The 25,046-nt window shown below is 38.3% G+C and overlaps 1 protein-coding gene across 2 annotated transcripts in view; it reads right to left on the minus strand.

The window, feature by feature from the left end:
- The window catches only part of LOC135220847 (centriolin-like), a 601,514-nt gene that overhangs the window by 17,925 nt on the left and 558,543 nt on the right, over positions 1-25,046 (minus strand). For both annotated transcript variants that reach the window (XM_064258407.1, XM_064258408.1), the window contains exons 15-16: positions 17,556-17,921; positions 8,494-8,613 (exon numbers count right to left, since the gene is read on the minus strand). In XM_064258407.1, the coding sequence (XP_064114477.1) occupies positions 8,494-8,613; positions 17,556-17,921 (486 nt within the window). The remainder of the gene's footprint in view (positions 1-8,493; positions 8,614-17,555; positions 17,922-25,046) is intronic.

Consider the following 25,046-nt stretch of genomic DNA (forward strand, 5'->3'; position numbering starts at 1 on the left):
AGAATAAGAACTAAAACATATTATATATAAAAGGAAAAATAAGCCTTTTACTTACAGTAACCAAAACAGGAGTAAATAGTGTAAAAAACATATATGGCCAAGTTCATACCATCACCAGGAAAGAGAACATACGTAATGAATATACAGTTATATGAATAATGAACTATGCAAAAGTACAGGAGTGGGTTGATAAGCAATCCAGTCCGATCTAAAAAGGCAAGAAGGGGGGGAAAACAAGCGAGGCAGGTAGGTGAGAGGGAGTACCAAAAGGTAATACGGTCAAAATAATGATAATTAATGATATCCAACTTCACAAACTACATAATTAGGCTGTATCAGGTAAGACAACAATTCCTGCAGCCACTGCAAAATATATAAGGGCCTCTTAGAGACTTTAGATAGTGGAATTTAAATACTGTCGGGGATTTCCAACCCGTATACTTTTTGAGATCATCAAAGTTCATATGATGAAAATAGTTAACTGAGGTAGCTACTGCTCGGATATCATGTACCTGAGGAACCGAATCTGGATTAGCTTGTTTAATAAAATAAAGAATTTGTTGTCTGATGCCTTTTAAGGAAATGGTTCCACCTTTCTCTCTAATAAAAAGAGGACCTGAAGACCTATTAGAAGTCCTGTTAAGATAAGACTTTAGTGTAATAACTGGACATAAAGATGGGTCCTGTGGAAGAGGGACAATTTTCCATGGGGACCATCTGTTCTGAGGGTCTTCATTCTTTGCCAAGAATTTCAGGTCCGGAGAAAGCAGAACTTCTCCTGACGGGAGGAAATCAATATGATTTGGTTCTCTAGAGAGAGCTGACAGTTCTGATATTCTAACACCTGAGGCCAGGCTCAGTAAAAATAATGTTTTCCTGAGAAGGGTTATATAAGAGCACAATTCATTGTCAGTATCTGAAGCTCACTTGAGTACTTCATTTAAAAACCAAGGGACCGTATGAGGTCGATTTACTGGTCTCAGCCAAGCAAATGCTCTAGGTATAGACGAGAAATACGAATCTGTTAAATCAATATTAAAGCCAGACTGAAATATCTTTTTCAGGGCGGATTTAGTCGTAGTAATAATACTAGCGGCAAGGCCTTTTTCGAACAGAGTTCTAAAAAATGAAATTGCCTGATTCGAAGTCACTGTCTGAGCATCTGATTCTTTTAGAAAGATGGCTAATTTCCTCACTGCTGAGCCATACTGCCGGAATGTCGATTCTCTTTTGTCTGATTCGACAAATAGTGTGTTTAGTGGGTCAATATTAGCATCTTTCTGTGCCGCAAACTTCATGAAGTCCATAAAGTTAGGGCATTCAGAACTCTTAAGAAAGCTGACACAGTCTGAGTTTGTACCACCTGAGTCAGCTTTGGGTTGGGAATCCTTCTGGGCCGAAGTTTCAACTCTAGTAGAAGAGGAAACCAATTGCTCTTCGGCCAGTTGGGTGCTACCAACGCTATCTGCCCTTTGAAAGTTTATTGGCGGAAACAGGTAAATCTTCTGCCAATTGTTCCAGTCTATGGACATCGCATCTGTGGCGTGACCCACAGGATCCAAATTGGGAGCCACATAACATGGAAGTTTGTGGTTGGACTCCGTGGCGAACAGGTCCACCTGACGACCTGGAATCTGTAGGCAAATCCAATTGAATGATTTTGCGTCCAGGGACCATTCCAATTCCAGCGGAGTTGTCCTGGATAGGGAATCCGCAATTACATTTCGTACGCCTGCCAGGTGAGTAGCTGACAGGTCCCAATGATGTTTCATTGCCAGCGAAAAGATCGCTATCATCACGTGATTTATGTGGCTTGATTTGGAGCCTCCTCTGTTTAGGCAGTGAACTATCACTGCACTGTCCAAGACTAGTCTGATATGAATGTTCCTGGCCGGAGCTAGTCATTTTAGGGTCAGGAAAACTGCCATTGCTTCCAGGATGTTGATATGAAGCTAGCGGAATACCGTCGACCATGTTCCTTGAACCTTCGTGTGCTGAGAATAGCCCCCCCATCCGCTCAGAGAGGCATCCGTGTGGACCACTAGAGATGGTGGGGGAATTTGGAATGGAACTGACTTGGAAAGACTCTTGATTATTGCCCATGGATGTAGTCTTTTTCTTAGTATCAGCAGAATCAAGGAGATTTTGTCTCTGAGTCTGCTGTTGGCTCTTTTCCGCCATACCCGGTTGATGTCCTTCAGCCTTGCTTTCAACAAGAGATCTGTTAGTGAAGCAAACTGAAGTGAACCTAATACTCTTTCTTGGGTACGATGAGAAGCCCGTCTGTTTTTAGAAATTTTCTCGTAGCTTTCGCTATCTCTTTGCACTTGGTTGGCGGAAGAGATAGTTTGTGTGTGGTTAGATCCCACTGGATTCCTAACCATTGAAAGCAAGACGCTGGAATGAGATGGGAATTTTCCTTGTTTGTCTGGAATCCCAGATACTATAGGAATTTTATTACTTTGGCTGTTGCCCTGCGACATTCCTTGTCGTTGGGTGCCCAAATAAGCCATTCGTCTAGGTAGGCTATTAGTTCCTGAACTATTGTCTCTCCCAGTTTGGTGAATATTCTGGGCCCTATATTGAGCCCGAATGGCATTACTCTGAACGAGTAAGCCTGTCTTCCTAGTTTGAATCCTAGGTAGGGAGAAAAGCTTCTCACTATCGGGACGCGATAATAAGCGTCTGTAAGATCGATAGAGGTGGTGACGGCCCCACGGGGAAGTAAGGTCCGTACCTGCAAGACGGTTAGCATGCGGAACTTGTCGCATTGAATGTATGAGTTGAAGACAAATCCAGAATCACTCTTCGTTTGTCCGTGTCCTTCTTTGGCACGGTGAACAAACGTCCTTGAAACTTCAGGTGTCTGACCTTTATTGCCTTCTTCTGGAGAAGGTCCAATGGTCCCGGAAGAGGTACAGTTCCCCACCTACCTGGAAAGGATCATTGGTTGATTGAGGCCTTACTTCCTCTGCCTCCTCTGAAACCTCTGCCCCTGGAGGTAGCTCTGGAACCAGCTCTGTGCCGGTAAGCTCCTCTTGCTTGCCTATTATAGGTTTGAAAAGTTCCCTGCGTTTCAAACGAAGCGTTGAAGGCAGGGGAGGTCATGAATGTAGCCGAACTCGAGGGCTGTTGAGTTGGCTGACTTTGTACTAGGACAAATTGTTGTTGTGGTTGTGCCTTATACGTCGAAGGTTGACCAAGCTGGGAGACAGGGACTGCTTGCACCACTGTCTGTGACTGAGAGGTCTGAAGGGGCTGATACTTCCTGACCCTCTTCCTATTTTTGGGTTGAGGTCCGGAGGCCACAAACTTCCTCTTGAAGGGAAGGCCCCAGTGAACACGTAGGTTCTGATTAGCCCTAGCTGCCTCACTGATGACGCCATTAACTACGTCCTCAGGGAAGAATTTGGGTCCCCAGATCGAAGCCTTATGAGTTTGTTAGGCTCGTGCCTGATGGAAGCGTAGGCCAGGACATGCTTCCTGCAATTCTGCCTAGCAACCACAAAGTCATACAGGTCACACTGGAAAGTCTGCAGCAGCGACTTTGTTAGGACCCGGAATAAAGGTTCCTCAAAGTAGACAGAGGCCGTCAATTCTGCTGTACTAACGGAATTGATCGACCTACTCAGTCTACATTTAGCTTCGAATTCTGCCTTTACCAAGGCATCTGGAATTCTGGGTAGCCTTTCACTAAACTGTGTGGAAGCACACTCTGGGTCAAGTCTGCCCACTGTGAAAGTTTCCGGAGCGCCTACCCAACACTCCAAATCTCCGGGAAAGAGCAGAGAAGTAGGCTCTGTCTCTCTAAGTTAAGGCATTGGCTTCTCCTCTATTCCGGCCTGCAGAGTTAATTCTGCAATCTTGGAAGTACAAGGGGTCGGGATGTTATCCCCTACCACGAACATGGTGTAACAACCTTTATTTGGCATCAACTTCGTGTTGATGAACTCCCATTCTGAAAGAGTGCGGACCCATGCCAACTGTGCCTGGTCCCTAGGATAGATCACCGTCTCCTTGGGAACTTTGTCTACCCTTACAAAGGCTTCCTCGGCTAAACGAGCGTAGCCTGGGAAGGGACATTATCGATGTTTAATACGTCCAATCGGCGTTAAAGGGTTAAGTATCTAGTGCAAAAAAATTACGAAAAACATCTATTAACCCTTAAACGCCGAATGGACGTATTAAACGTCAAGTCAAAATGTCCCCCGTATGCCGAATGGACGTACCATACGTCGACTCAAAAACGTTTTTTTAAAAATTCACGGAAAAATACTTATAGGCCTACCAGCCGAAAACTTTTGAATCACATGCCTTGGGGGATGCTGGGAGTTCACGGATCAAGGCGTTGTTTTGTTTACAATTGTTACGCAGGCGCGCAAGCGCGAATTTCTTTCTTATCGCACTAAAAAGTATCAGTGACACATCTCGGAAATTATTTCGTCACTTTGACATAATTTTTGCACGGTTTTAAATTACCCGTTACATGAAGTATTATATATGAAAATGTGCGCAATTTCATTTAGAATACAACAAAAAATACTCATGATTGTAGCTTTTATCAGTTTTGAAATATTTCCATATAAATAACGATAAGTGCCAAAATTTCAACCTTCGGTCAACTTTGACTCTACCGAAATGGTCGGAAAACGCAATTGTAAACTAGAACGCTTATATTGTAGTAATATTCAACTATTTACCTTAATTTTGCAACAAATTGGAAGTCTCTAGCACAATATTTCGATTTATGGTGAATTTATGAAAAAACCTTTTCCTTACGTCCGCGCGGTAACTCTTCCGAAAAAAATCATACATGCGACTGTTGTAATGTTTGCACCATTTTAAAATTAGCCGTTATATAAAGTTTTATGTATGGAAATGTGCGCAATTGCATGCACAATACAAATAGAAACAACCCATGGTTGTAGCTTTTATCAGTTTTGAAATATTTTTATATAAAAAATGATAAGTGACAAATTTTCAACCTTCGGTCAATTTTGACTCTACAGAAATGGTCGAAAAACGCAATTGTAAGCTAAAACTGTTATATTTTAGTAATATTCAATCATTTACCTTCACTTTGTAACAAATTGGAAGTCTCTAGCACAATATTTAGATTTATGGTGAATTTATGAAAAAAATAACATTTTCCTTACGTCCGCGCTGTAACTCTTCCGAAAAAATCATACATGCGATTGTGGTAATGTTTGCACCATTTTAAATTAGCCGTTACATAAAGTTTTATATATGAAAATGTGCGCAATTTCATGTAGAATACAACGAAAAATAATTGAAGGTTGTAGCTTTTCTCATTTTCGAAATATTTGCATATAAATCACGATAAATAGAAAAAAAAACCACGTTCGGTCAACTTTGACTACCGAAATGGTAGAAAAACGCAATTGTAAGCTAAAACTCTTATATTTTAGTAATATTCAATCATTTACCTTCATTTTGCAACAAATTGGAAGTCTCTAGCACAATATTTCGATTTATGGTGAATTTATGAAAAAACTTTCCTTCCCTCGCGCGCAGGATTCTCCGCCATAAAATCTCCGAATTGCGTACATCGCATTCTCGGAAAATTTGCTCCGTTTCATATTAGGCATTTCATAGAGTTTTATATATGAAAATTTGTGTGCAATTTCATGTAGAGTTAAAGGAAAAATATTTGAAGGTTGTAGCTTTTCTTATTTCCGAAATATTGCATATAAAATAAAATTTATAAAAAAATTTCGACATTTGGTCAACTTTAACTCGTCCAAAATAGTCAAAAACTGCAATTGTAAGCTAAAACTCTTACAGTATCGTAATTTTCCATCATTTAACTTCATCTTGAAACAAATTCGAAGTCTCTATAACAATATTTAGATTTATGGTGAATTTAAAAAAAAAATATTTTTTTACGTCCACGCGTCACGAATTCATGCATCATTTTGTTATAATATTTTCTCTGTGTTGCTTTTATCGTTTTACAATGTGTTATATACCAAAAAGATCGCAATTTAGTTTACATTACAACGAAAAAAAAGTAACTTGTTACCTTTAACCGTTTTGCGCACAGTGCGATTTGAATACAATTATATATGAAATTTCGTTTTTGCGCTATCATATATCGCATTATTTATATATGATAATGATAATTTTTATCATTTCTGATGGTTGCATACTTAACTTCAGGAAATGACAAAAAAAGGAGCCAAAAATAAACTCTTAATCTTCAAAACTAAGCACGCTGTGATTTTTTGAAAAAATTATTTTTTCCGCTTCCGCGCTCACTCCAAACCGGCCCCGGCATTCAGGAGAGGTTTTGATTTTTACCGCTTCGGCGTTTAAGGGTTAAGCAATAGCAGTCCTTATAGAAAATATGGTTAGATTATATCTATAATGAGAGTCCTCTTTGAGATATTTATAGCAACTTTCAAATTTTCTTATATACCCCTTTGAGGACAAACATCCTGTGGTTACCACAATCATTGCATACAAAGCAGTATTAATGGAACCCTTGCTTTATGGATTTGGGATTGACTCCAGCACAGAAATTGTCACTTCCCTTCTGCATGCTTTTGCTCTACAAAGACTCGCTCCCGAAAGACTTAGAATTACTTGGTCCCTGAATAAGGTGCTGAAACTTTTATGTACCCCCCAATTCAGCGGATCCTACACAACCACAACTCACATGCTACAAAAAGTGATCTTCCAGATTGCATTAGCATCAGGAACCCACATTACTGAACTGGGCTCTCTTATATGGGGACAATATATCACACAAACTGCTGATAACCAAGTATTATTGTCCCCTGGTCCATCATTCCTGGCCAAGAAAGAGGATCCTTTAAGAGGGAAATATACACCCTATCAAGAATAAGCCACTCTATCTACAAGGTCTAAAAATAATTTTTATCCCTCATTAAAAAGGCAAACCCACGCTCCTTTCCTAGGTTGCAGGATATCAGGAAAGTAAGTACATCATTGGTCTTCTTTAGATGTCTCTTAAGACGAGGTCTCTGAATGTACAAGTTGGTCATCAGAGACGGTATTCTTAAAGCACTATTGCCATGAGCTCAAACAAATTTGACTACACTGCGTATCACTAGGTGGTATGGTTAATCCTGACCCAATAGGCACTACAGAGGAAAACCAGGGTCTTCATAAAGGGTGGTTATGCTGACTATTGCTAGGGAAGGTGCGACAAGACCGCAACCATCAGTAGCATACTTGGGAAAGTCACTAAACAACTTCACACTAAAAACCTAAGTTCTTATTTATTTTCTTGTCTTTTTGTTACCAAAACTTGTGGCTTGACCTCGGACCAGAAGTGGTTTAGTTTTATTTCTAGGATTGTTGGGATTGAAATTTTGGGAGCTTAAGTTTTTCATCATCTGTTAATTTCTTTGTAATGCTCCTTTGAGGACAAAACAGCAACTACTCTATAAACAAAATAAACAGGTTTTGACATAGGAAAAACCTATTTTTGGTTATTGCTGTTGTGTCCTTAAAACCCTCCAACTTCCCTGACTAAAAGGCAAGGGATTTGGGAAAAGGTTCATCCGGCCTTGACCAACAGAGTAATGGTTCTTGGTCTTTTTACTGGCTCAAAAGTAAAGCAAGATGGCCAACGAGCATGCACAGTAGTCACTTCTGCAGTTTTGTGACGTAGGAAAATGGGTACAGCTTTCCTAAAGAAGAGACAAAATGCCTTCTTCTTTATCATTACAACACAATACCCGGCTACAAGACCAGGGTAAAAGATATTTCTTTTATATTAATCTAGTCACCATGGGGCGCTGGCACATACCATGGAGGGTAACTCCTTTGAGGACTCAACTGCGACTACCAAAAATAGGTTTTTCTTACATCAAACCCATGCCTTTTTTTTTTAAACTGCTTTCCAATGGTTAGCAATAGTGGCCTCGGTAAAATGTTGGTAACACTGCCTATGAACAAACCAACTGAAAAAGAGATTTGGCAGTGAAAGAGGCCTCAAGAAATTTCCAAGGTTGGAAGGCCAGGCACCACAGGAGATGAGAGGCAGTAAGGCTGTGTAAAGGCACTCATTCAGAAAAGGGGTTGTTTTGGAAGGGGAGAATACAATGAAAATTCTTCATATAGCCAGTGAGGGGCACAAGGTACTAATTAGCAAAAGAATTATCACCCAGCAGTGTGGTGGAAGGTGCTGCTGCCCCAACTGCTTAACTCAGTGTCCTACAGTGATATAGGGGACAGTTACTGTGCCTGTAATCGACATAAAATTCCAAAAAGGTAATTGGGAATGGAGAAAATATATTAGCAATAAGATTTTTACAATTAGTATATGGATGAAAGGTCAGTAATGGAATCAGAAAAATAATAGCACAAGTAACAGTAATGGCAAAGGTGATGAAAATTATGGTGTGAGAAAGTTCCATACACTTCACATTTTATGGATGTGGATATATATATATATTACCAATGAAACTTAGTTACTAACAATATTATGAAACAGATACAAACCTTTATCTTTTCATCTGTTTCAGCTTCTACAAGATTAAGCTTCAGTGAAGTTTGCTGTTCCATTTCTTGTTTCTCTTTTTCTAATTTTTCTTTCTCTTGCTCGAGTGTATCAATCTGATCCTACAAGAAAAGATGAAATAAGATCTGCTGACACTTGGAAAAAGACAAAATATAAATAATTTATATGTTGTATACATAAAGCGCTCTTACTTTACTTATGCCAGAATGATCTATAAGAATAAAAAAGTGTTAAGTGGTGAGAACACCAATTTCACAAAGTGTAAATTCACATGAAATAAGTGAATCAAGTACAAAAAAATGTTTCTCCAGCGTCTAACTGCAATTAAATATCCACAATCATACAGTTTGTTAGGAATTGTAGGCAATGCACGGTTGAACTAATCTAAAATATTGAATTATGTATACAATATGAAATCAGATATGCATCTGTAAGATAAAATGCTTCTAAATACCTATATGTATCCACAGCAGTACATACCTACTTAGGTGTAAAATAAGGTATACAAATCCCATGCAACATAGATAAACATGAACATTGTTTCTTCAAGTATTATGAGAGAGAGAGAGAGAGAGAGAGAGAGAGAGAGAGAGAGAGAGAGAGAGAGAGAGAGAGAGAGAGGCAAGCAAACATATACCCTGTGCAAACGTGTGAATGCATTTGTTCACCTTTCAATCTCACAGAGACACACAAGAAAGCATCATGTGCATGTGTATGTTTGCTCATCATTCACTTGCATAGGCATATGCAGAGGAGGGTTGGTCATGTGCACGTTTGTTCAGTATAAGCTCCCAGGTGCACCCAAACATTGATTGTGAGTGTGTTTTCATTTATTTGTTCATTCACTGTCCACAATCACAGGCGCTCCCAAGAAAGTGTTGGTTGCGTGCATGACTTCGTTTCACTGTCCATGTTCTCAGGCCTAAATAGAAAAGATCTGGTCATGAATGTGTTTGTTTGTTCACTGTCTGACACCCATAGCATACTTAACGGATTATCCACTCATGATGACGTCCACTTGGGTGTATTCAGTCCACTGTCTGATAACTCTTTCATATTTACCGGACATTCTGCTAAAATACATTGCTGTAATTTTATCATTTTATCAGATTCCAGAGAATCCACAAGTAATGAAATCTGCTAAGGTTTGGAGAACACATTATTCACTATTCTTGGGGGAACTTTCACTAATTTGCAGCTTTTTCTATAAGCTGTATATCTCTACAATCATAATTAATTCACTTTCTTTTTTTATAGAGCAACACTATTCATTCATCAATTACTGTATTTTTTCATTTTTCGTGTGACTCACATAGATTTCTATGATACAAATTATTTACTGAGATATACGGGGTGTTGCCCTTACATTAATATTACGGGAGAGAGAGAGAGAGAGAGAGAGAGAGAGAGAGAGAGAGAGAGAGAGAGAGAGAGAGAGAGAGAGAGAGGTTGTTCTTACTAAATTTCAAGAGGGAACTATTCTTGATTTATGGCAGAAAAAGACTATAACTTTGGAAAGTGCTATTCTTATGACTGATTTCAAAGGAAGGAAATTCAGATTTATGAAGGAGAGAATTTTTTTTTTACCATGAGTGGGGACCACAGAATTTGACCAGCCAGTGGGCAAGAATCTCTACCCTTCGCTGCCAATTTGTCAAGATAATTGACAGGTTATCCCCGCCAGCATCACTCCAAAGCTTCGGAGAAGACTGCGATTCATTATGTATTCTTTAAATATTTTACATAATTTACTAAAGAAATGCATAAATGGAAAACATGAAAATTTAAGTAACATTTACAAGTAATATGTTTATCCATGAAATATATGTTGCAAATGCATAAAAAATCCCTCTCTTATCACCGTGAGAGGGAACAAAAATATAACTTATACGTCAAAGCAAATATTAAAGTACAGAGAGCGAGGAGAGAGAGCTTATACTGACAGCTGTATTGTCTAGCTGCATTTTTCTAAGGTAGGTGTTGTAACTATGTTATCATTAGTTTCTTTTGTAATTAGCTAGTTTTCTCCTCACTGGTGGTATGCTTGTTGAACTTGAATTTTTAGCGGCTGTAATTATCTTTTCATGCCTTAAGGTGGATGGTTTTCCTTCACTCCCCTATGGACGAAGGGTAATGGATTACTCTTGCTAGCATTATGGCAGTTGTTTTCTGGATCTTGAGTAATGAGGTGATGATGCTGCCTGCCATTACCGCTGGAGTTGTTCCTTGACACTTTTAGTACACCCCTGTGGATGTTTTGTTTCACTTCGGATTGCTTTGCCCTGCAGTTGCACAAGTTACATATCTGCAACTTCATCCTGCTGCACCCTTGGTCCAGTACTTGCCAAGGGGAACTCTCTTTCCCACAGTAATATAATTGTACCTTAGTTTATTTATTTTATTTATTATAAGAATAGTTTAACCAGACCACTGAGCTGATTTTCAGCTCTCATAGGGCTGGCCCGAAGGATTTGATAAAATGCCAGGTCTAGGCCAAAGGCCAATAACTGGGACCAAATAGGTCATATAGTATAATACTTAATAAATTAAAATTAGGTAAAAAAAATGCACAGAGGCATAGACTTTCATACTAGAATACAAACAAGCAATAAATCCATTTACTCACATTTCCATACATACTAAAAATGTTATTAAAATTAACAAATAGTCAAGAAACTTAAAAATTTGATCTAAAATTCATTAATTGCTCTGAGGTTTTTGTATATATACTTATTTTTTATATTTTATTAATTAAATCAGAGTTTTTTAGAAACGTCATAATAGGAACGACTGAAAATGTGAAAGATTCTGACAAAATATCTTTTATTACTTTACTTCCAAAAGTTGACAGTCTCTGCTGGTCATACTTTGGACAATCACACAATATATGTCTGACAGTTATCAATACCTTGCACTCTGAGCACTCTGGAGCAGGGTCACGTGGGCTGCTCATTAAGTGCCCATGTGTCAGACGAGTGTGGCCTATAAGTAAACGTGTCAGGATTACTTGTGTGTCTTTCTCTCTGATATATGGAGCTCCATTTCGTAGTGTCAGGTTTTATTTGTTTTAATTTATTACTTTCAGGTTCTTCGTTCCATATATTTTGCCATTTATTTACAATTCTTGTTTTTAAATAAGATTCAAATGGTTGGATATTTCTTGTGTGCATTTCATATTTCTCCCAATCTGCTTTATTAATGTTATAGTGAGGAACATGTTTTGCAGGATTATTATGTAATAAGGATATTAATATTAGGAAATGATCACTGGTGTGCAAGTCATCAACTATATTCCAATCTATTCTGTCAACTATATTTGTTGTACAGAGAGTTAGGTCTACTGAAGAAAATGTTCCATGTGTTTTTGAAAAATATGTACTAATTTCGTCATCATTTATACAGCACATGTCGTTTGACTCCATGAACTCTTCAATTTTACTCCCTGCTCTATTTGAGATTGTACAATTACAGTCCCATATCAGGTTGTGAGCATTAAAATCCCCTACTATCAATGTAGGTTCTCTGGCATTGTCAAACAAATCCTTAAGTTTTTCTATGTCGTAATTTTTGTTAGGTTGGTTGTACGTATATGTTATAAATTACATAGTTATAGTTTTTTATTCGTATTTTGATGCTTGATATTTGCAAGTCAGCAAAGTTTACAGGTACCCTGTCATAACATACAGGCGGCCCTCGGTTAGCGGCAGGGGTTCCGTTCCTGGCCGCCGATGCCAAGCGATTTTCAACGCTGAGCGATTTTAAAGCTTACGGCCACCGCACACCTTCTTTCGAAACTCTAGACCAGTCAAAGGAGCCATTATCCCACAACGGCGCAATAAGTAAAATTATATTTATGCAGTATATAGTACTATAGAATTTACTGTACAGTACTTTTGGGTGTCGAGTATGTAAAGATGTAATAAAGTTTATATAGTGTACAGGTAGCTGTAGTGTTCAGGTTACGATCATTAGTCTTATGACAGTCCAATTTTATGAGAGATCAAATTACAATGGACTAACTTTATCCATCTTCTAGTTACATAAGTTCAATAACAGCAAAAGAGAATGATGAAAGTATGGTTTTAATGCTGTACTCGTTGCGTGAACGTGTACAGCCATAAACAACCGAAAGAGAAACTACTTTTTTTTTTTTTTTTTTTTCTAAGTACAACCGAACTGGATAACATCCGTTTGGCTTGTATTTCAATCATCGTACTACAGTGCAACATTACCGTAGTTGTTATAAATGGCGTTATGTATAGAACTGAGGTATCTTAATGTAATAACTTTATTCGCTATAGATCAGAGATCAATATAGATTCAAGATCAATCGGGAAATATACTGTTAAATTTAAACCTAGTTATAACTGAAGCTGAGAAAACTGTTCAAGCTGCTAATGACTATTATCGTACATCGGCAACAAGGATAAAACTGCAGTCAACGTATGCCATCAAACACAACCGCAGATAAAATTGGGATAAAATAATTTTAATCAAAACTGTGCTTGAAAGAACACATTTTACTGTTGGTTTCACGCCGATATAAGATAAATAACGTAAAGTTCTTATTACAATGATATAAAGGATTATTGCAAACGGAATCACGTAATTTTTTACGCAATAAACATGCCGCCAACATAATATGTTAACGAAAAAAAAATTAGTTCACATTCACAACGAGACATATTCAACAAATATTTCCACCTAAAAACACATTGTATAAGGAAAAATAACTTTTTCTCATATAAGTCAAGTATCTAGATATTCGTTTATGGCAGCTAACTAGAAGCAAGAGCATTCGCTCAGAATTGCGTTATGGTGAAACACTCTTATTCATCAGCCGATTTCAAACCACAACATTGGCCGCTCAGCGGAATACGGGCTTAAAGTTGCTGTAGTATTTTAAAATACAATAATATGAGAATACATACAATATTCTTGGGTACAGTGAAATAATGTATAACTTTTTAAAGGATTTATGGAAGAGATGCATAATTAATAAAATAACACAATGCATTTTTCGGAACTGGCGGACAAGAACGAACATGAAAAAACATCCCCTGACTACATGGAGCGTAGTTACAAAGGCTGCCTTAATTTGTATCTTATTTATGTACAAAAATGAAAATACCTTTACGTTATATATTTTCATACGCATTTTAAACATAAAAGCATAAACATTTAAAAATTAGAAACATCGATCGCTAAATTTGCACTCTTTTTAACTATATTTTCGGAAGAGCGGCAGACAGCGGCATACATGAACGAACTTGAAAAAACATCATAGTCGATAACTTGAAGGGCAGTTTCAAAAGCTGCCTTTTTATCATATTTCTGCACAGAAATAAAAATACCCTATTCGTAATACATTTTCATACACATTTTAAACATAAAAGCATAAACATTTATAAAATCGACACATTGATCGCTAATTTGCACTTTTTTTAAATCGATATTTTCGGAAGACCGGCAGGCGGCGGCTCACAAGAAAGAACATGAAAAAACATTGTATTTGATAACGTGAAGGGCAGTTTCAAAAGCTGCCTTAGTATCATATTTCTGTACAGAAATAAAAATTCCTTTCACGTAATACATTTTCATACACATTTTAAACAAAAGCATGAACATTTATAAATAGACGCATCCATAGCTAAATTTGCACTTATGTAACTCGATATTTTCGGCATAGAACAGCGTCAGAGGCATATATTTTACCCTAATACCTATGTAATAACTCTCCATAAAATTTGTTAATATAATTTGCATAACCTTTATGGTCTGAACGGCATTTCTACAAATCTATGAACTCGTTAGACAACGGCGCTAGCGGCGCTGTTAACTGAAAATTGTGCCGTAAAGATACCTTTAAAATGCCTTATTTTTTTAATGAATATTTTTGACGACCGCCGTAAAACCGATTCGCTGTTGAGTGATTGCGTCGTTAACCGTGGGCCGCCTGTACTTTGTTATATACATAGATAGCAGTACCTAAATTTCCTTCTTCTTCTCTGGATGTAGATATTAAGGTATATTTACCGATTGTTGATATTGTTTTATTGACATGTTGTAAACATAATATCATTGGTTCGTATTCTTTCAGCAATCGTTGTAATTCTCCCAAATGTAATCTGGTCTGGAGACCATTTATGTTCCATTGTATTATATAATTATTGAAAATATGTTAAGAGTGTTCAAGCATTACTTTCTTGTTGGGGTTTATCTATTTGCATTTTTTCTCAAATTTTATTTACGACATTTATTTGTTTTTCCTTATAGGACATTAGATGTCCAATGCACATACAGCCTTTTTTGTGAGTCTCTAGACTAGTGGTTTATTTACTTCTATATTTTATAAAATTTTGTATAGTGTTTGTTAAACTGTCTTTTGTTATGTTTCTGTCTTTGTTGCATAATTCTATGAAACATTCATTACATCCACATGTGTTTTTATGTGTCCTCCTTTTTCATTTACTCTTAGTGCACCAATTACCGGTGATGGGGTAATCTCTTCTCCCTTCACATAATCATTTTTGTCTATGGTGTTCTCCTCTATAATTTCTTTATTGTTCTGGGTATTTCCATCCATTTCTTTAATTATTACTTTAGGAGACAAAGGTATGTTCTTATCATTTTCTGGTCTGTGCACTTTTTTTTATCCTTGGTCTTTGCTTTAACAGATACCTCTCTAATAATTGTTGGCTTTTTGGTTTTGGGTGGAGTTCTCTCTAAAGGCCTTTTTTTATCTTTAGCTACCAGCTCATAACTATCTCGTGATGTTTCAGTGAAACATGTATCATTTTCTTGTGTTTCCATTTCCCTTAATATCTCAAATGAATTTGAACATATATCTGCACAAGTTTCTTCTTGCTATATTAGTTTCTGTAAAGTTATTTTTCTTCTGATTTTATCTACTGGGGGGTTTGTTACTTGCTTTCCATTTTCGTTTCATTCCTTGAGCTCAATGCAGTAGAGAACATTTGCTTCCTAGCGGGATCATGCATCCCTCTAACTCTCAACTCTAGTTTGGCTTCTCTAATTGGCATTCCTGATCTCTCCTGAAGTAATTTTAATTCTGTGTTGTATATATAATACATACACTCCTTAGACCTAGCATGGTGATTTTGGCCACAGTTCACACATTTTGGTTCACCACACTTCCACTGTGTGGTGTGTTCGTCGGATCCACAATACGCACATATAGATTTATTTCTGCAATTTTTCCCTATATGTCCATGTTTACTACAGTTTTTGTTGGCATGTAGTGGCTTTGGAACATAAGGCCTCAGTTCTCTGTTTTTGCCTATGATTTTAATTTTGAAAGGTAGTTCTTGGCCTTCAAATTTTATTTTTGCTATTCTCAATGTATTTTCCTTATTTTGTCTACTGGTTAAACTATATTATTTTCGCAATTCTTGCACGTTGTTGTACCTTTTTTTTAAGGGAATCCAGCAAAATATTTTTTTTTCAATTAATTGGTTCCTCACTTTTAGGATGTACTACAGTACCGTACGCTGTTCATACTGTCATGTTTTCTTATCTTTACCTTTATATTATCAATGTTCTTTATAGTTAAATAGTTTTCAGATTGGTTTTTTGTAGTGGTTTCTATTAAACACACCTGGTCTTTTATTTGTCTAAATGACATTTCTGAGGTTGGGTGCCTACTTAACAAATAATTTTCCAATCGTAATGCAGATATTTTTCTATCAGTTTCCAAGGTCAAGAACCTTGACCAGCTTCCACTCCCAAAAAGGGAGTCGAAGTGAGTCAAGGTTGGGTCAATTCTAAATTTGCTTTTTCTTTGCGGCTTGTATGGTATTAGGGTTTTAATACCAGCCTGTTCTTCATTACCTGGGTTTTCCTTAGAATAGTCCATTGCCATGCCAGAAGTCTTAGGGGTTTTTGTTTTTGTTTCCATATATAATGATTAAATAATTCATCCAGGATGAGATCCCTCTCACCAAGGAGGCCCAATTGTGGGAGGAGCATTACTGTTACATTGTGGTAACTGCCCTGGGACACTCACCTGGATATACGCCATACCCACAGTGCCTTAAGGGTCGTCAGTCCCATGAGATCGGACCCAGCACTGTGGGCATGGCTTGACATAAAAATTTCCCCTCGCTCAAACACGTCAGGTACTCTAGTTTTACGGGTGGAGTGGCATGCCATCCAACTCCACCCTCCATCAGGTTAAAAGAGCAGTCAATTCAATAGTCCAAAACCATGCCAGGGTCGTCAACGAAATAAGAAGGGAAAGGGGAAAATTTATAAGGAGGAGGAGTAAAGGAGTTAAAGGTCCCAATATTCAGTTGGATCCACAGCAGAACCTTAGTTTATTGATTGTGATCACAGCCAATATCCCACTTCTGATGTCTTGAGTCACTATTTTTTTTAAACTCTCTGCCACCCTGAAGTTCTCTCCAGATGTGGAGAGTAATCAATTTAATACTGAGAAGTCTTGGAGTTGTGGAATTTAATGTGTTGGGTTATTCTTCTTTTTGCCTGCCTCCTCCTTTCTGGACCCCTCCCCCCTCCTGATTTGGTATAAATGTTTTGAGCTCAGTCTGTAATTGTGTAAACGTTTTGTTTATTGATAACAAAGTGTGTGTGTTTTCACTGATTCTATATATTAACGAGGTTCATGGATAATTTCTGTCTGCCTTATATCTATGTATTACAATTAAGGATTTTTCTTAGTATTTTCATTGTCCCATTGAATTGATTTTGCACACAGTATTAAAGTTTGGTACTACATATTCCACCTATTGTGGATTTAGTATTGGGTTTTGTGAATACTTTTTGATAAGCTGAGGTTGTGTAAAGTGTGGTGGTGAAGCTAGCCATCACAGTGTGATAATAAATTTTGTGTTGACAGCATTACAGTTTAATTTCTTCATTTACTAATATGCTCCTTGAGCTTGGTCCATTGCCTTTATGCTTGCACCAACTTATTCCATCCTGAAATTGTAATTTTTAATTTTACTGTAGATCTATAGTCAATCTTATACAATAAAAACCAATTAAAAATTTTTGAACTCACCTGATGGCATCTTAACAATTTCTGCATATCTTCATTAATTTTTTGCATCTTTTCATTAGTATTATTATGAAACGATACAAATTCCAGTTTCTTGCTCTTCAATTCCTCTTCAAGATTCTCTCTACTGCATTTTTCTTTTTGTAATTCTTCCTCTAAAGCTTTAATTTCTGCATTGAAAGTGTCATGATTTTTACCTTGAATTTCTTCAAAATAATCTATCTTCTTTGTTAAACTCAGGCACTCCTCTTCCAACTCTTTATTTTTTTCTTGTAATCTATCAATATTCACTTTTGCATCTGTCATAGATTTTTCAAGCTTTTCTATTTTCTTTTCTTCTTGTTGTATTTTCTTATTCTTTGCTTTCAGCTAAAAAGAAAAATCACAGTTAGCAAATAACAATACTGGTACATCATTGATAATAATAAAATTAAAATTTCAACAATACAAATAATTCTTTAAAATGTAGAGTAATCTCTTGATAATCTGCACTTCCCCTAAACATGTACTCTTCACCTTTGACTGCATCTTTCTTAGTGCGACCATGTACTTCAATGTGCTGAAAGGCATTGAAGTTATTTTAAAATATGCTAGCATTTATATTACAATTGTAAAGTTAGGCATAAAATATTAGTCTGTGATGAAATGCTATGAATGGCACAATTTTTTGGCATTTAGGAGTTGTAATTTCTTATCAGTATCACTAATCACATGGGAAACGCTAACTTCAAGCAAGCACACTATGATGTCCAATTAGCTAAGAGTTAACATTATTTTTTTACAGTAACTGCATTGATGATGTTCATGAATGAGAAAAATGAACGCAGTATGACACAGTCATTCAAGTTTTATTGTACGGAGCCTTACAACATAACTTTTGTTTTTCAGTCATTGTTTTAGGATAAACAGTACAATAGTACAATTAAACTATCAAGTTATTTAGCTATATGTACTGCACTGTACCAAAATTAAAATCTAAAAAAATTAAACAGGGTAGTAGAATGTACATTTAGTGCAATAGCACTATGAATACAGCACAATAGCTAAGGGTGTTTTGGCCAATCCAGAGAGTTTCACATGTTTGTGTGTACATAATAATTTCAGAAAAAATTATCAGACAGCGTTGATAAATCTGAATTTAGAAAATTATGTATGGTATTCCTTGTCAACTGAGTGCTTGGCCATCACTAAAATACCATCCCGAAATAGGATCAATATATTATTCACTCATCTGCTATTTTAAACAATTGCTTATATTAAAACAATTTTGTACTCATAAAATCTTTACAAAATCATTGAACTATATTGGATTACCAGCACATATTTTCACACATTCATATCAAACTTGGTCAGTAGGTTGGTCATTTCTAAAAACTGACACCCGTAAAAGTAAGCATTAGAGAAGAGAAGGCACACGGGAAAAATAAATATAGTATGTGTGGGTTCGTACACACACACACACAGGGGTGGGGGCAGTATGGGAAAGGCTAGGAAGATTTGCACGTAAACAACACCTGGAATATACGATGCCATATACAGTAGTTACAACAACTAATATTTTGTTTTGTGGTTATGTCAATATTTTTGTTCTTTTCTATGTTTTTGCTTTAGATATAAAAAAATTATATCAATGAGCTCCCCAGTAAGGACTTATTTCAGAAAAATAAGATATAATTAGTAAGGAATTTCATAAAAGGCACCATTCTCCTTTAGTTGTCGGGACATGGCATTCACCATTTCTCAAGTAAATGAAGGCAGCCAATTGAGACCAAGGTGATTGATTTTATTTTACAAAAAATGGCTTCAAATTCAATAATATGAGAACGATATCACTCCATTCATGAAAAATGTGATCACAGATAAATATTAGGTGTTGAAAGGAGAACATATTTGAAGAGGAAAAACATATTAAGAGTTTTATGAACACAAATTGCTAGGGAAAGTCCATTCTAACATGTTTTTAGTGCATTCCTTCATGAATAGTACTAGTATTGATATGATGCTAATGAAAACTGAACATAAAGACAGAAAATTATTTATCTTTTCATTGATAAAATTATCAAGATTCTTTTCAAACTATAATGCAGACAATATGAATTTTTTTTTTTTAACTTTTGCAGCAGTAAAAGTAGCCGACTTCCCAAATATCAGTGGGTACCTGGAGTAACAGCTACTCTCATCTCGCTGAGACAGGAGTGGAATGTGTTAACTTTATGTTTCAAAAGTGATTTGAAGTGAAACTGATTTTATAGTGACATCGTAGGAAGTGACGTCATAGACCACACGATGGCAGCTGGTTGAGGGGGAAAATATGTAAAGTTAAGTATATCTTAGTTTACCAGACCACTGAGCTGATTAACAGCTCTCCTAGGGCTGGCCCGAAGGATTAGATATTTTTACGTCGCTAGGAACCAATTTGGTTACCTAGCAAAACGGGACCTACAGCTTATTGTGGGATCCGAACCACACTATATCGAGAAATGAACTTCTATCACCAGAAATAAATTTCTCTGATTCCGCGTTGACCGAGTCGAGAATCGAACTGGGACCACCGGATTGGCAGCCCAGCTCGAAAACCACTCGGCCAGCGAGGAAACTGGAAAATATGTAAACAAAAGGGAGTTAAAGAGGGGAAGCATCTTGCGTGTTTAGATTTGACAGCTCTCAATGTTAGGATGCAGTTTATGGGTCGTTTTTATGATCTTAAGCTAGATCATACTGAAAGAGGAATGTAAATATAGGTGGGTAGATTGTATGACTGTAGCATACAAGCAGTTCTCGGTTACTGGCATGCGGTTCCGTTCTGATGGCTTGATAATAAGCAACAATGCTGATAACCGAAAATCAGTGATTTATGGAACTTATGGCACGGACAACCAGTAAATAAGGCCTCTGTTAAGTTATGTATTGGTGCCACAACTCTATTATCGGTGCCAATGACGCAAATCGGCACATTATGGTGCTTTCGCACTATACAAGTGCCATGAAACCTGGATTGCTGATAACAAAGTCTGCTGATAACCAGGGACTGTCTGTATTTGAAAGGTTAGGCTATGAAAATATTCAAAACTTGTTAAATTTTACAGTTGTCTTGTAAAAAAAGAACCAAAATAGTCTTTTTCAACTTCTCATGAGAAGGTAAAGGGAATTTTTTTGAATTTCTTTTCTCGTACCATGTGCATTTGCATATATTCCTCTTTCACTGATTTGATTTTCCTTATATTGGCTGATCACAAAGTTTCCCTGGTCTTGGATGCAGTATATGTTTTTTTTTTTTTTTTGAAAAAAAGCCCTCATCTCTTTAAGGGTTAAATTAGGGATTTTGACGAAGGAAAAATCTATTTCTGGGCTCAGTCCGTGTCGCTTCGTGAAATATATCCCTTCAGTTCATATTTCTAGGTAAATGATACTAACATTACCAGAGAAAAATAAAAGAGGGGAATGTCAGAGTATCCTGACTCGCTCACCCTAAATAAAAAGAGGGTGTTGGTATGGTACTGGGGCGAGTGAGACCACTACCACGGACCTCTTGTCATTTAGAATTCTCCTCCATCAAAATCCCCCTCCCCGAGAAAGCTGGTACATAGGCCGCGCCAGCAACTACTACTACTCACCCACCCACGCCGAAAAAAGCGCCTCTCGTGGCCATCCTTTTCGTTAGCGACATTCCGCACGCACATGAATTTTTGAGCTCTGTGTTTGTGCTTTTCTTTTCTGGATTTACCTACCATCATGGAGTTCCAAGCTATCGCCGCAGCTAAGTTAAGTACTGAGGAAAGGTTACACGTAATTTTAACCAGTCAGGATCCGTTTTCAACCGTTTTTTAGGTTAATTAACGGCACCTCCTTGTCTGGCCTCGGGCCCGCCATGCCGAATTTCGACTATTTCCCTCCTGAAGATGAATAACATCAGAACGTTACTTGCCCAATGCTGCAGAAAAGAAAAAGCAATAATTTGTAAAACAGAGAAGACTGCACAAATTAAATGCAGCTGATGTATCAATTTCACTCAACTATACTAATTATTATTTCAAAGGCTAGGGGGCAAACCAAGTCTTGGGAAGGGCCATATTGTCTTGAGAGAGGCAAGTCCCCACCCCAGCTCCCCCGTAAATGACACCCACACTCCAAAGTTGGGAGAAGTATGTGCTTCAGACATCGAACCTGAAACAGAACAAGGAAAAATCTCCTGATCCCTCCTCCAACTTCCAAAGTTGTTCACAACATGGGTGAGCTATGGAAGAATAAGAAGAGGAAAAATCTTCAAAGAAGAGGCAAATTGAGGAAGAATGCATTGAAGGAACCAGAAGGAGACAGAGAAGTGGCCATTGATGGAGAAGAAACACCTTCCGACATGGCACCTTCTCCCTCCTCTGATGTTTCTCCACTGCAAAAAATTTCTGGTGCTCAGGAGACTAAGAACAACAAACAGAGAGGGGATGGGACGTCCCCAACCGCCTCACCAAAAAGACAGGAACCATAGACGAGAACTCCCACTGGTCCTGGAGAGCAAGTCGGGACCAACGCACTATAAAGTCTCAAAGATCTTGCAACATGAACTTCTGTGTTGAGATAGAGGGATAAAACTAGCTTTCAAGCAAGATGAATTTTTGTACGACTAAATACGAAACCCTCGGCTGGGAACATGAAATACCCCTCTTGTATCGATCATCTCTATCTACACAACATCTGTAAGACAAAATCATTAAAACATTCCAAGAAATTTGTAGTCTAAAATAAGACATTGTGCAATCAATATACTCATGGTATAAACAAAAAGATACCCAAATGGCAGGATGGAGAAGGAACACATCTCATTGAGTCTGTGGCCAAAAGTTAACAGCATAGATTTTAGCAAACTCACATTAAGTGGGCGATTCTCCACCCCCACCCTCCCGCCCACATTCAGTAAGTGTTGCCATAAGCATCTTGCAAAAAGTTTAACAGCCGGATTTCCAGCTCGCTGAAAGTTAATCACATATGTAAAGACCTAGGGTTTGTATTCAATGAATCTTTTGGCTATGAAGAGATTGTTTAATTTACTCCCAAGATTGTTAAATGAACCACTCAGTGCTCTTGCTTCACACCACTCAATTAATTTATCACTGATCCAGAGATAAAACCACATGATTCCTCAGACTTTGGCAGAGGATGCACCAGTCATCCAAGTAATAAATGACTCTCAGTCAAGATCTAGATGAAGACCCTGATATACACATTGGGGACTGTTGCTGGACCGAAGCATAGAGCCTTGAATTGGGTGGGGGAAACCACAGATTTATGCTCCCAATCTTACTCCTGCTCATTACCACCAACAGAGGAAATGTAAAAGATGGGTAGGACCTCAGGGATGGTGCATCTCAGTCTAGCATTCCCTGGTAGAGACAACAGTTTCATACAAAAGGAGGATCTTTCTCTAGACATTTGGCCAGCCTCAATCTATAATTTGACCGTGACTATTGAAAGCAATGATATCTCATTGTCAAGCACTCAGGCAAAAGTTGCGAGTCACTCTGTTCATGGTCCAGAGGTCATAAAAAACAATGGGAGGGCTCTAGGAGTGTCTGCACCTGGAACAGTGGTTGGGTACAGCCTTGAGTTGCTGTGAGAAATCAAGAAAGTTCTAGGAGGAGAGGAATGGGCAAGGCTCCTATCTGCGTGGCAAGAACATAAGGTATGTCTCCACCTATACTGCTGGTTACTGGAGAGTGACTACATAAATGGTCTACTGATTCTCTGAGAGATGAATGACAGTATGGTAAATATCTTCTTTCTCTCAAGTTTTTTGTCTTCTTCCTCTCCTGGGATTTCGTAGTAGGGGTAAGCTGAGAGTTTGACTAAGGTGACAAGGGGGAGTGCAATGTAGAGTGAGAGTGGATTTTTGTGATCAATACACTACATATAAAAAGACAACACTAAACATAGTTATTTTTTTGGATTCTATCAAATTGTTTAAGCTACTGAGTATTTCCATTAGCTAGCCCAAAGGTTGCATAGCCATCACTACCCTATTTTATTTGTCCACATTTGGGATGTGTTCCTAACCCTCTCTGACATATTACCATGAATAATCAGGGTGTTACTGCAGTGGGCTTTTAAAAAGACTATTATAAACAACTGTAACTTGATTTGTGAGGACAAGTGAGACAGATAACTGGGCAATGATGATTTGTTGCCCGAGTGCGGGGTTATACAATGAAAGGTGCGGATGGATGTGCAGTACCTGGGTCGGGTCGACAGAGGCCCAGACGTAGAGATCGACAATTTATGTTTCTTTACAGACATATAAATGATAATATGCACAGACATAGTCTGTGTACACATATTTATGTTTACGGAAAGGCCAGAGAATTCTACATTGAATTATATATATTGGAACATAGCAAGTCGTTGAAATGAAAAAAAAAAAACATTGAAAAGACATTGTCTTTACAAGTACTCCCCCCCCCAGGACAATTATTATGAATAATGACTGGAAGGTTGAATTACATGAAATGAGGAGCTTCTAGTCGCAGAGGCAGGAGTTGACCCCATGTCCTTGAGATCAATTGCTGTGGGACATTATTGACTTCTGAGTCTTTTGGAGTTTTGGCTGATGGGATGCCTCCCCTGGTGCGGCGCCTGGGGGGTTTGACTGTCGTCCATGGGCGCCCAAGACTGCGTTTGGGCGTGCCAGGGTTTGTGCCTGCCAGTTTCTTCCCTCGTGTCGTCGTTGTCCATCACCAAGGCGGGTTTTAATCTGTCGATCAAGAGCCAGTCTTTGTCTGTTTGGCGGATGACTCGGCAGGGGGCCTGGTAGGCCCGTCGGGGTGTGTGTGTGTGTGTGTGTGTCGTTCCTCATGGAGACGTGTTTGCAGGTGTCCAGGCCCAAATGTTTGATCTGGTCGGAGAAGGTTTTCAGGCAGGGCATGAACTTTCCTGCAATTTCCTGCAGTCTTGGTATCGACGTATCTGATTTGGCCACACCTGTGGGGAAGAATTAGCCCAGTACGACTAATGCCTCGCTGTAGACTTTCTCTGTGTGTGATGCCTTGCTATTTGCTCTCGGTCCAATGCTTAGACCCAGCAGGACCCAGGGTAGCTGCGACTTCCAGTTCTTATCTGTGCAGCGCGCTATCAGGACGACCTTTAATGAGTGGTGGGTACTCTCCACTATGCTGTTGGCTGCTGGGTTGTATGTGGTGTTGCTGTGGAGCATCGTTCCCATCAGGCGAGCCAAGGAGGCCCACAGGTCGGAGAGGAAGGCAGAACCTCGGGTCCGTGGTGATGTCGTCCAGTACGCCGAAGCGACTGATCCAGCTTGAGAGAAGGGCCTCTGCACAAGCGCTAGTAGTGGCTTCTATCATAGGAGTCGCCTTGGGCCACCTAATGGTTCAGTCGATGATAGTCAGGTGTCTGGCATCCCCCGATTGAGGCAAAGGGCCCACAACGTTGATGTGGATGTGTCCGAACCGTCGCCTGGGTTGTGGGAAATCCCCCCACACCTGATTCCGT

The sequence above is a fragment of the Macrobrachium nipponense genome, chromosome 2, assembly GCF_015104395.2.
Source record: "Macrobrachium nipponense isolate FS-2020 chromosome 2, ASM1510439v2, whole genome shotgun sequence".
Lineage (NCBI taxonomy): Eukaryota > Metazoa > Arthropoda > Malacostraca > Decapoda > Palaemonidae > Macrobrachium > Macrobrachium nipponense.